Genomic DNA, 12,139 nt, shown 5'->3' on the forward strand with positions numbered 1-12,139 from the left:
TGAGTGTTATAAAGTGTATAGTTTTTCGTTACCGATCTTTTTGGGAACCGGTATCCGAAATTTTTCTAATTTTTCGGGAAATAATTTACCGAATCTTAAAGAATTGTGTATAAAGCAAGGGTAGAATTCCTAGGGGTATGCATTAGGGCCTAGGGTATGCATTAGGCATTTTCCTCCTCCAACGAGAAACAAAAATAAGGCCGAATATCTTAAAATTAGCGTAAATTAGACAACATATAATGTTGGAAATGAAGTAGTTTCAAGGAAAACGACTCCCGGGCGAAGCCCGGGTAACCAGCTAGTATATTATAAAAAGATTAATTTATAATGCATTTTTTCTTATTTGTTTTTATTAACATCTTTCTGTGATAAGTATTTCATAGAAGATACCGATAAGTGGGTATATATAGTGTCAAGTGAACGAACAGAGAATGTGAATTTTTGCCGTTAAAATTCAGCAGATGGACTGTAATGAACGCAAACAGAATGCTCGCGTTCAAGGTTTGTCAGTGTTTGATTCGCGTTCGGACCGATTTATTCGTAAAACGTTACATCAAGGAAAATTTGTGCACAAGGTTGATGGGAATGTAATGAATCTATTGTTCGCCTTTGAATCCATTCGTAGTGTAATCGACAATATCATTCATTATTGTCTGTCTTTTTTTTCTTTCTCTTCTTTTGTTAATCTAGTAATTATAATAAAACTTGTAATATTATTGCACCATTCAGCGTTTTTACATTTGTTTTACGCCAAGAAATGCCAAATTTGACTGAATGTGAATGTTCAAAATGAACAGAAAAATGTACCAACAACGAACACAAATGCGAACGTCTGAGCATTCACATTCGTTGCTCATTCGCTCAATGTATACCCGATAAACCGCTGACAGGTGTGTAATAAAAATAAAACTATGTGTTCAGTTTTCTAATACGTTTGCAAATTTGCTTATCAAAATTGCAATGTTTGGACGCGCTTTGATCAGAAGTTTGACTTAATACGGAGTTATATACAATTTATAGAAATTGTGTAAAAATCATCAATAGTTGAGCAAAAAATCGATGAGTAACTCTTAAGTATGCATTCTGGCACATAAATTAAAAATTTGAGAGAGAGAGAGAGAGAGAGAGAGAGAGAGAGAGAGAGAGAGAGAGAGAGAGATTTTGAATATAATATTAAATGAATATAATAAATAATAAAAACTTTTCTTTTTGCTACAAAATAATTATTTAATTGTAGAAATGTCTGAAAGTATTTTTAATACTGCTTTAATATAGTTAATTTTTTTCAGCTGTTCTCAAGGTATTGTTCATTATACAATACATTGAATTTTATAGATCTCCATTGCATTTCCAAACATTTTCTCTATTCTAAATTTTCCATGAACCCTCATTTTTATTCTAATGGCACATGCGCTAAGTGAAAATGTTGCATATGCAACATTTAAAATATGGAAATTTAAAATATATTATTTAAAATATGGAAATATAAGTGAAAAACAGAAGGTATCATGCGTGTCTCCAGTATAGCTAGTTACGTAACCATATAGGAATTGTGCGATTGTACAGATGAGAGAACAGCGCAGAAAAACTTAGTTTAGAAAAAAATGGCTCTCAATAAGTAAACTAACTATCTGTAGTATACCAGTAGATTTGTAACAAATTCGAATCAGAAATAAGACATTGCTAGTAAATTGGTATCAACTGGCATTCGCATTAAGCTCGCCAGAAGAGCTGCTGATATAACTTGGCATGCAGATTATGCACTATCTCTACTATCAATTCTATGTGAAACTTGTATAACTGTAGTAAATATATCAAAGTTTTCTTAATTTCTGTCATCAATATCTGCCATCATATTTTATTAATAAGCTCTGCTATAATTTTGTTAGCATTCTGCCAATAGCATCTGATATGTCAGAACCTGTATCAAATCTATATTTTGCCGATAAAATATGTAGCAGATACTTTGTAGAATCTGTCTCTAGAGACGGCATAACACACTAAACAAATTATGCATAGTATGGCGGTACCATTTGTTTAGGCTTATGTTGTCGTGCATGTTGTGTACAATGAGATTAAGATATTTCGATTAATTTCGAAATGCATAAAAGTCGCGGCTCACTGAACTGAACCATGATGCTATATTATTGATGCTATAAGCAATTATGATTCGTAACTATTTTATGCATTCCGAAATTTTTCGAAAGAAGATGTCTTAATCCCAGTAAGACTGATTGTGAGTGTATTATACATTGATGTGTGTCTTGCAATTCTCGATGTTCGGATTCTCTCAATAATCTTCTTTTTTTTCTTTTATGATATCTATTTTCTTTTAAATTGAACGATTGTCTTTCGAGACTGGCATAGAAATGTACGTGGTGGTGGAGAGTCAAATGTTTCTGATATTTTCAATTACTTTTGCATTATAAAAGATTAAATTTAATTTTTGAAAAAAATTTAAGTATTTTAAACAAATAAGTAATAATTAGTGCATGAAGACATGTAATATGAACAATATTTTTAAATAATATAGACAGTTAATTTAGATAAAAACATAGCAGAAATTTTCGGAAAAAAAGAAAAATTTATTTAGCTATTCAGTTTATTTCAAAGAATATATTTTAGTTTGGCTATTGATAACTTTTCTTGTAATCTTTTAAAGTATCTTTTAAAATTCTAAATTAGTCTATTTTTTGTAATTAGTAATAAGATAAGTTGAGAAAATTTCGTAAACTTTTAAAATGACTGCAGAAAGATTCTGCCAATTTAAATACTCTTTTGTAATCAAACGACTGAATTTATATCTTTCAGAGAGTAACAAGTAAACAATTTACAACAAAAGCAGAATCCACTATAAAATTATTCAAAATATATTAATGATATTTTTATATACATATATAAGGTGCAGATTTAAATATTGCGTACTGGCGCTGAACAACTTGACGCCGTCCTTATATGACTTTGATAGACTTGGCTAGCTTTTATGTGTGTGTGTATGAGTAGGGAGAGGGGGTCGATTTAGAACAGATGAAACTTAGAGAAACTTACAGAAGGAATTTAAAATAGAAGAATTCAATTGTACTTATATATTTTTCACACAAACAATGCTTTAATTAATATTTTAATAAATCTTAATCCCGTTATTTGTCTAAACTTTTATCTTATGCGTCATTTATCTTTTTCGTTCCTGAATTTTCGATCTGCGATCAGTTGCAAAAATTTATCCTATTCAAACGGATCTTTGCACCATATATAAATCTTTCTGTCTTTACTTTTTCTTCTAACAATTCGTATCACTACTCGAATTAATCGAATTAATATCACTACTTCTGAGTCTATTAGAATGCGTCGTGTTATTGGTTATTATTTCAATGAAAATCCTACCTATTTCTTTTAAGAGAAAATGTCCCTTGAACTGTAAAAACAGTTATCAGCCATCTCTTGAAGCAAATACATCTTCGATTCATATTACTTGCTCTTGTCAAATAAAGTCTTACGCAAGTTGTCTACTTTATTTCATTAAAATATTACATCGCGTGTGTCACATATAACAGTAGGCGATTATTTTCATATTATTGTAAAAATTAAAAATGTGTATGTTTTAAAAGATTATAAGATACACTTTTATGTTATTATCTAACATAAAATTATTCAATTCCATTATCAATTATTCTCAGTTTCTAATACTAAGTAGTGATTACCATATTGTTTTTATTTGGAAACAACTGATGTCGTTTCGATGAAATCGATTAAGAAAAAATTTATCACTTCGTTAAAAAGTTTAATATATTAATTATTTGAGAAGTCTTACTTAAAACAAAGAAAAGTTGTATATAGGTAATACACAAGAAATTTTGCAAATAAATAACCTATCAATATTTAACAGATAGTTGAAGGCATTTTGACAGATTCAATCTAGATTATTTAGAAAGGAAAAGAAATCATTTTGATGCTTTAGCGAATACCACATTCAATTCTAATCTCAATTCATGCTTATTCCTTTTCAATGTTTTTGTGACAGTAACAGTTCCAACCCTGTATTAATATATGTTTCAATCTCAATTCATGCTTATTTCTTTTCAATGTTTTTGTGACAGTAACAGTTCCAACCGTGTATTAATATATTTTTATATTGAATAATAGTAGGGGAGACCGGGGTAAACTCGACAATAGGCTTTTTGCCAATTTAAATCTATCGTAGAAACTTGCCTTTCCTACTGTAAATATGTCTTTATGTGCCAGTATTATCAACGGAATTTGTGACATTCTGAGTTTTGGTGTAATTTTCAGCGCGACATAAGCGTTTTTGATGGGAAAAAGTAATTTTTCTGATCTCTCGAAAATTTTTACTTTTTCATCGAGTTTTACTCTTGCGAATCTACCGGTAAGTGATTTTGATGGGAAATTCGATGCTTTATACAAATCCAATAATAGTTTTTGCATATTTTCAAAATTTTTATATTTTTGGAGTAACAAAAGTAAAAAACGACGTTCGGGGCAAAGTCGACACCACGTCGTTTTATCGGCTCCTAATAACAAATGATGCTTGTCATGCAGCTATATGGCCCATGACAAATGTGTGCGCACTAATTGCGAATTTACTTGCATAAATTGTTTTTTAGTTATGAGCTTAGATGAAAATAATTGAATGCTCAACAATTTTTGTTCTCATTATTTCCAATGATTGTTTTACTTAATTCCGAATTTTTGTACTTTCTAAATACACGATAAACAATGTATGTTTATTTTCAGATAATAAAAAATAAGTTCCAGATCAAATTGTGTCGATCAGCCAAAGTGTCGAGTTTGCCCCGGCATTTTTTAATTTGAAAATTTCTCTTCACGTCACTTTTCCTTTTCTAGGGGCAAAACTAAGCGACATACAGCAAATTTTCTTTAAGCAATTTTGCACTTGAAGGAACACTCTTTAAATGTGTATCATTAAATTTGCTTGAAAATTTTAATTAATTGTTGAAAATTGCCTTTAAAAAAATTGTGTTGAGTTTGCCCCGGTCTCCCCTATATGCGAATATACCTAATAAAATCTTCAACCAATATAAATAAAATTTTTTTATTTTGGCAATGATATACGAGTAATCGTTCACATATTTTTGTGTGACAAGCTGAATCTCTCTCATAATGTTTGCCTACTGATGTCATGATTCTGCGTTTTTTCAATTTCTGAATAAGCCGTAAGAAAAAGTAATACACGCATTTAGAGTTAATATGATCGACTGTTTTAATGTGAATTCGTAAATTGTTTCTTTGTAGGTATACGAAATGTACATACTTTTAAAAAGATTTTCTTGCAAAGTAGTTATTTCGCGATAAGTATCAAAATGGTGGGTAGTAGCGCAGCAAGTACAAGTCTGACGGAATCAGCGCCGGCGGTAAAATCTGGTAATTCGGGTGTTGTGCCATTTTCGTAATATTGATAATTTTTAACACCTACGCGTGATCGAATGAGACGGTAGTTGGGTACGTTAATGTCAACGCGATTGTTTAAAAAGTTTTGCAGCATATTGGTGACACACCAAAAATTGCCGTCTTCGTCAAAGGCGAAACTGTCGGGCCACTGTGTCAGTACGTGATCGCGCGATATGACTCGTTGACCGACGGTGAAGGATGCTATATTCTTAGTATCCCACATGGAGATGGCATCGTCAGCTAATAGACCGAAGTAAAGCACACCAGTGGACGACATCGCCATGCCGTCCGTTTGCGAAGACTTCCGTCCAAGTTCCCTCACGTATCGATCGATATTCGTCACGTTGTTCTTCAGAGCGGACACCGGAATTGAGTACAGATGAAAAGAAGACAAAGGCGAATAATAGACTTGTCTAAAACAGATTCGATTGTTATTTGTTAGAAAATCTTACATAAACATAAAATTTCGATAAAAAATTTACAGGAAAGTATTAAGTTTGAATAAATAGTGTCAGTTGCAGAAGATTTTAATCATTTCAATTTTTGAGAACTATGAGAACTGTGAGAACTTTTTTTAGAAGACGAGATTTTATATATAAGAGAAGATAATGATGAGGAGAGGGAAATAAATAAAAGTAAGAATAAAAAAGAAAATAGAATGTTATAAAAGTATTGCTGATTTTTCGCTTCTTTGTTTAGTGAAATCCCATGTTCCCAGATAACAGAGCATGCCATGACAAATATGAGTCATATAGTTGTAAATAGAGTTTTGTTTGCTGCATTTTTGTCCATATTTAATCGTATATAAATTAAAATTAGCAATTAATAAGTGAACAAATATTCTTAAAGCATTGTCATCAAACAAAAGGCAAAGTAATATTTCTATTTGATACAATAGCAACTGTCGGGCAACACACAGCTCAGTGTATTGTCACCGAAAACAGTGATAAGTCAATCACTTAATTATTTTTAGTGGTATTTATAATATGGTACTTATAATATATGTTTATCAGTGAATATATTCACTGATAAACATATATTATAAGTACCATATTATAAATTCCACTGAAAATAATTAAGTGATTGACTTATCACTGTTTTCGGAATATTCACTGCTTTTCAGTAATAATACACTGATTGTACTGTAGAGAGTATGTTCACACTTCATTCATATAATATCTGTAGATGGAACACAAAGAGAAGAATCTTCGTCTTCTTAATTGATATGTGGCATGGAATGCTCGTTGCTCGGAAAACAAAAGAAGAATGTCATGCAGCAAAAGCAAAGATTCCGATTGACTCGCGATCGCGCATAACGTTATTATACATGAACGCATTATAACCTAACTTTATGAAGGAGCAAGTTGGGAGTATGTCCACTAAAAATCAGTAAATATTTACTGATTGTCGGTCACTGTTTTACTAATTCAGTCAGCAATTTTTTACTAATTGACTTTAAGAGAGTGGAATCCATCATTCTTATAATAAAGTGTGGCACACTTTTGGATTAATATTCTCCATTTTGTGGAAACACTATTATCCTCGCAAAGTGATGTTTTCTTCTTGCGCTGCTCTTCCTCTTATATTAGTCACTTGATCATGAATGAGAGATAGAGCATGCAATATTTTCATTTTGCAAATGTGCAATTGCAATAACGGAAAATGAGAGAAAATTTCATAAAAAAAGGAGACATTTGGTTCTGATAACTTTGCAAAAAGAAATCGATTATATCTCGTGCAAAAAAATACTGATCTGAGGATACCTGTCACGACTGCTCGCTGGTGAAAGTGCTATGCCGTCCACATGTACTGGATTGATTACATGCGTCTTCGCTACCATGAATCCGACCGCTTCTGATTTGGCCTTCATAGAATCGTGTCGGACCTTCCACGAGTTGTTATCCTTTAACGAGTACACAATGATGCCGGGATCAGTAGTGCCAGTGTCGGTGATATATGCCATGCCGCCGTCCTCGTGATTGAGAACAATGTCATTGAGGTACGCGTTTGTGCGACGTGCCACGTGTTCAGGGAACTGGTAAGAACAAAGGATCTTGCCGTTGTCCTCGAGGTCGAGAATAACAAGGCGCGGCGAGCAGTCGGCTTTGGATTCCCTGAGAGACGTGGGTCGTCCGGTATCGAGTACCCACATGCGACCCTTAGGATCAATCTCTATGCTGTGGACCAGTTGGAATGCCATGCAGTCACCCAGCTTCTGCATGGGCCAGTTAGGAAAAGCCTCCAACTTGGGCGCCGTTATGCCATTGATTGGTTTCGCCGACGTAATGCTCAGCGTCACAGGTACACCGTCTTTCCATCGCGGTAACGTCAAATACATTTTGTCTTTCCAGAATTTCACAGTAGTGATGAAGTTGTTTGCCGGTATGTAATCGCCGCGCGTTATAGCATATTGTCGCTCCTCGTCTGAAGGCCACTCGAAGTCAATCGACTTCCATTCAAAGATCACTTGAAATGGCTCGTGACATAATGCTACGGTAGCTAGAAAGGCCAGCAGCATCAATCGCTCCATCATCAATGAAGTTGATAATGTCTTTGATGTCTTAGTGCGAGTATCACTAAAGTTATCTTTCCTCCCTCTCTTCTTCGCAAATCCGATATTACGCACCGCGCCGTTGTTTAAGCCTGTTTCTACGGATGGAAGGAGATGTGACAGACGTGTGTAGAGAGAAGCTTCAATAATACCGTGTTAGAAAAAAACGCAGAATTTTAATGAAAGGATCTTACAATGCTCTTCTTTTTAGTTTAAATTTGAAAACAATAATTGTTAACTACCGAAACTTAAGAAAAATATAAGTTTAAATATATAATTATTTAAACTTTTAAACAAAGAAGCGACAAATAAATTTCTAAAACGTTTTAACGTTAAAATGTTTTATTATAATATTATAATAAAACATTGTAAAAGTTTTGTTGTTACAAACTTGTTATTTATTCTACATATAGTGTACACACATACACACATACGATGTATAATAATCAATATTATTCTCACATATCTCGATATTATAATTCAAACCAGAAGAGAGAGCTGGGATTTATATTTATATAAATCTTTCACACGTATCTCACACAACACATGTTGGTATGTATATTTAGCCGCGTGTCTTCCTACAGAAAGTTATTTCAGGTCTAGCGTATAGAGCGTGATTTATAAATGCATATAAAAACGTTGAGTTTAAAGATACACACACACACACACACACACACACACGCACACGCACACGCACACGCACACGCACACGCACACGCACACGCACACGCACACGCACACGCACACGCACACGCACACGCACACGCACACGCACACGCACACGCACACGCACACGCACACGCACACGCACACGCACACGCACACGCACACGCACACGCACACGCACACGCACACGCACGCACGCACACACACACACACACACACACACACACACACACACACACACACACACACACACACAATGGGTGAAAGATATTATATAAATGTAACTTTTTGTTTTAATTTATGATAATTCGGAATTTTATTTGTTTAATATATAAATCACCGTTTGAAAAAAAATTAATACCGCTTTATATAAACAATCTTGGACAATTATCAGTTTGTTTATTATGAGTTAAATTACTAATTTATGTTTTATATTTCTTTTTGTGTATATATATGTAAAAAAGATATAAAGTCAGAGAATATCGTCGCAGAGAGCTGAGAGAGCGCATAACCGGAATAAAGTCCGCCAGTCTTATTCGCTTACTTCTCGATGTGATTTAGTTTTGTACGGTGGTCGATCCGCGCGTGCCGAGATTTATATAAAACGCGTCGAATGATCGCGCAACGACGATCGCGATTTGACTGACGAGAGACGCGCAGCCGGCGCAGCCGGCGCAGCCGGGGCGCAGCCACTACCGACGATGCTTCGGGAGATGTCGATCTCCCACCCATTCGTTCAAAGTAGCCGAACGACGTTCGTACATGCGGCCGAAGACAAGGCAAAGATGCCACACAATCTTTTGGGCTTAACAAACCTACACTTGAGTTCATCACTGCAAACACTAACAAACACACACATATCCGACTTCATATCTTGCATCTAATTAGAGTTGCATCCGACATTTGTACTAAAATATTATTCGATTTTGATGGTAGCCGTATCGAACCCGGCTAAGAATCGAGTGCCATTATTATTACCAAGAAAAAGAAGAAGAGGGGCGAAGATGTCGCCTATATTACGACGAGTTTACACAGATGACCAAGTGATGCAAAGATGCGAATTACTGTGCTCTGCTGAAACGCGCCATAAAAATTTTTATGCCAGTGACGTAATCTTGTCGTGAAAATAGGCGATTTATTAACTTCCGCTGGTTTTGTAAACAATTGCATAATGAATCCCTTTATTAGTGCTCAAATATTGTGCAATCTGTATAATGATTTATGATTGCTATTAGCGAGATCAGAACATCGAGAGATTGATAACATTATCGAAAAATATCGAAACACTGATATGAGAGAGAGAGAGAGAGAGAGAGAGAGAGAGAAATTGAAGAAATAAAAATAGCAGTTAAGTATTTATCTACACGTACACTCCATAGCTTGTCTGTTTGATAAGAAGATGGAACTCGTAAAAATAATGACTTATAAGATGAAGGATAATTACGAAATATATGTACCAAATTAATCAACGCAAATAAGTGAAAGTTATGAAAATTTATGATTGCGTAATTGTTCATGCACGTGAACAATTACGTTCATTTTCTCTTCTCTTACTTTCAGAATACGATATCTTCTTGTTAATTATCTTCGAAGAAGAATCGAATAGTTGCGTCATTATTGTTTTGAAATAAACATTAGTAAAAATTATTTTTTATTTTTTTAACAGAACTACCGAAGTATATATAGTTGAAATGATTTGATTTTTTATCAAATTTCCAACATATATTTTCTGAGATTTTTTGTGACTTTCGTCTATGCAATATATATATATATATATATAAATGATTAAATTGATCAATCTATTTTTCCTCTTCATTCCTTTTTTCAAACAAATCTATATATAATATATATATTAAAATATATATAAAATATATATTAAACATATATACACACACACATACACAAATAGTAGAAATAGATATATATTAATCTTGTCGATGGTGAGTATAATATCGATCTCTTTTCTGCTCTTTTAGAATACATATCAGATTACTATAAGATCGTGAGCTTATAGTCTTTCCGCCAGTCGGTGTGGATGATCTAACTCCATCTGCTTGCTTGGAGCTACTCGTTTCAAAGAAGCCTGAAAATGACAACATGTTTGTGTCGATGCCGAAAATATTGCCTTCAGTGTCATAGGCAATAATGCTCGACGTGACTCCCAAATTTACTTGCGGGCACATGATGCACATTAACACGTATGTACATACGCGATCGTCGTTGCAGTATACAACGCAGATATTTTTGAATGTTGCATCAACGCCACGCAATGTTACTACGGCGCGGAACAACAGAGCTGTTACGCAAGATGGTACCTGCGCCTCCTCTCCCCTTCGCTCTTTCGCGACGTGAATCAGACATCGTTATAGTGCTGCATCTACACGCAATAACGATTTCTTTATATTATGATTCGCCGTAACATCAAGGACAAAACAAGGAAACACTCCCACAGAAGCTAATGCTACAACAGATTTACATAGAAATAATTGTACTTGTGCATGCAGCGCGCAAACGTGATTTCAAGTACATCTGATTAATATATTAAGAACTTTTTTCCAGGATTAGATTTCATGTGTAAATGTGGGATGAACAAAGGATATATGTATAGATACAGAATGTTTCAAAACTGTCGGACGTTTTTGTAATAATAGATTTTTTTTAAACCAATTTAGAATTTTCTCTCCATAAAAATGTTAAGAGAGATCATCGCATCTTGCAGTTTATCATCTTTTGTATCATACATCTTTATAATAATACCTAAAAAAATTTCAAAAGTTAAATAAAGAATGTAGCTTTACTATCCATTTGGCTCTATTAAAGGTTTATTCGCTTCTAAAAAATTAGAAAGTCTACTTTAACCCTTTATTATTTCAAAATTGTTGATATCATGTTTCTTTCGCTAAGGAAAAATCAACTCTAATGATAAATACGTTTATTGACTCCTTTCAGGGTTGCAAGGCATTTTGTAGGAACGTTCCCAACCCTTTATTCTATTCTCATCCAATACTACCCTTTCTCCTCTTACTTAACTCTTTGGACCAACGGCTTAACATCTCTTTCCAAAAGACGGAGCCCAGTTTGCTCCGCACAAGAGCCTATCTTGCATGGAGGGCGCAGTTTTTCGGAAAAAACTTTCCATGTTACATGGCTCTAATGGACTCGAACCTGGTTCCTCAGATTACGAGTCTGGCGTGGTCTACCACACCACACTGCCGCCTCCAAAATTAACTCTAATGATTGACCGAAGAATTTGTAATTGAAAAATCATCTTGTGATTTTTAAATATTTTGCCTATAGATATACACTGCTAGTCAAAAGTTTAAGACCATTAATTGAAAATGTTTACTATATGACATGAAATTAAACTTATGCATTATAATTTAATATATTTTTGTTATTTTATTTATTAATTTATAATGAAAAAATTATATAAAATGTTTGAAAGTTTTAGAAAAATATTTTTTACAAGATGAAAAGAATATTAGACATTTTTTT

General features: G+C 33.8%; 1 protein-coding gene and 1 long non-coding RNA gene across 2 annotated transcripts; one reads left to right on the forward strand and one right to left on the reverse strand.

Annotated features, from left to right (window-relative positions):
• Positions 1–257: 257 nt before the first annotated feature.
• On the reverse strand, positions 258–9,335 carry LOC143907652 (dopaminechrome tautomerase). The gene is made up of 3 exons (XM_077424532.1): positions 9,189–9,335; positions 7,191–8,076; positions 258–5,840 (listed from the first exon to the last, which is right to left on the reverse strand). The coding sequence occupies exons 2-3, from the start codon at positions 7,958–7,960 to the stop codon at positions 5,318–5,320; spliced, it is 1,293 nt and encodes a 430-aa protein (XP_077280658.1). The 5' UTR covers positions 7,961–8,076; positions 9,189–9,335; the 3' UTR covers positions 258–5,317.
• A 143-nt stretch (positions 9,336–9,478) lies between these two features.
• On the forward strand, positions 9,479–11,446 carry LOC143907653 (uncharacterized). Its single transcript, XR_013259925.1, has 2 exons — positions 9,479–9,991; positions 10,621–11,446. It is a non-coding gene; the product is annotated as an uncharacterized LOC143907653 (long non-coding RNA).
• Positions 11,447–12,139: the final 693 nt, after the last annotated feature.

This window comes from Temnothorax americanus, unplaced genomic scaffold, assembly GCF_048541705.1.
Source record: "Temnothorax americanus isolate GAGA-0224 unplaced genomic scaffold, ASM4854170v1 Scaffold86, whole genome shotgun sequence".
Classification (NCBI taxonomy): domain Eukaryota; kingdom Metazoa; phylum Arthropoda; class Insecta; order Hymenoptera; family Formicidae; genus Temnothorax; species Temnothorax americanus.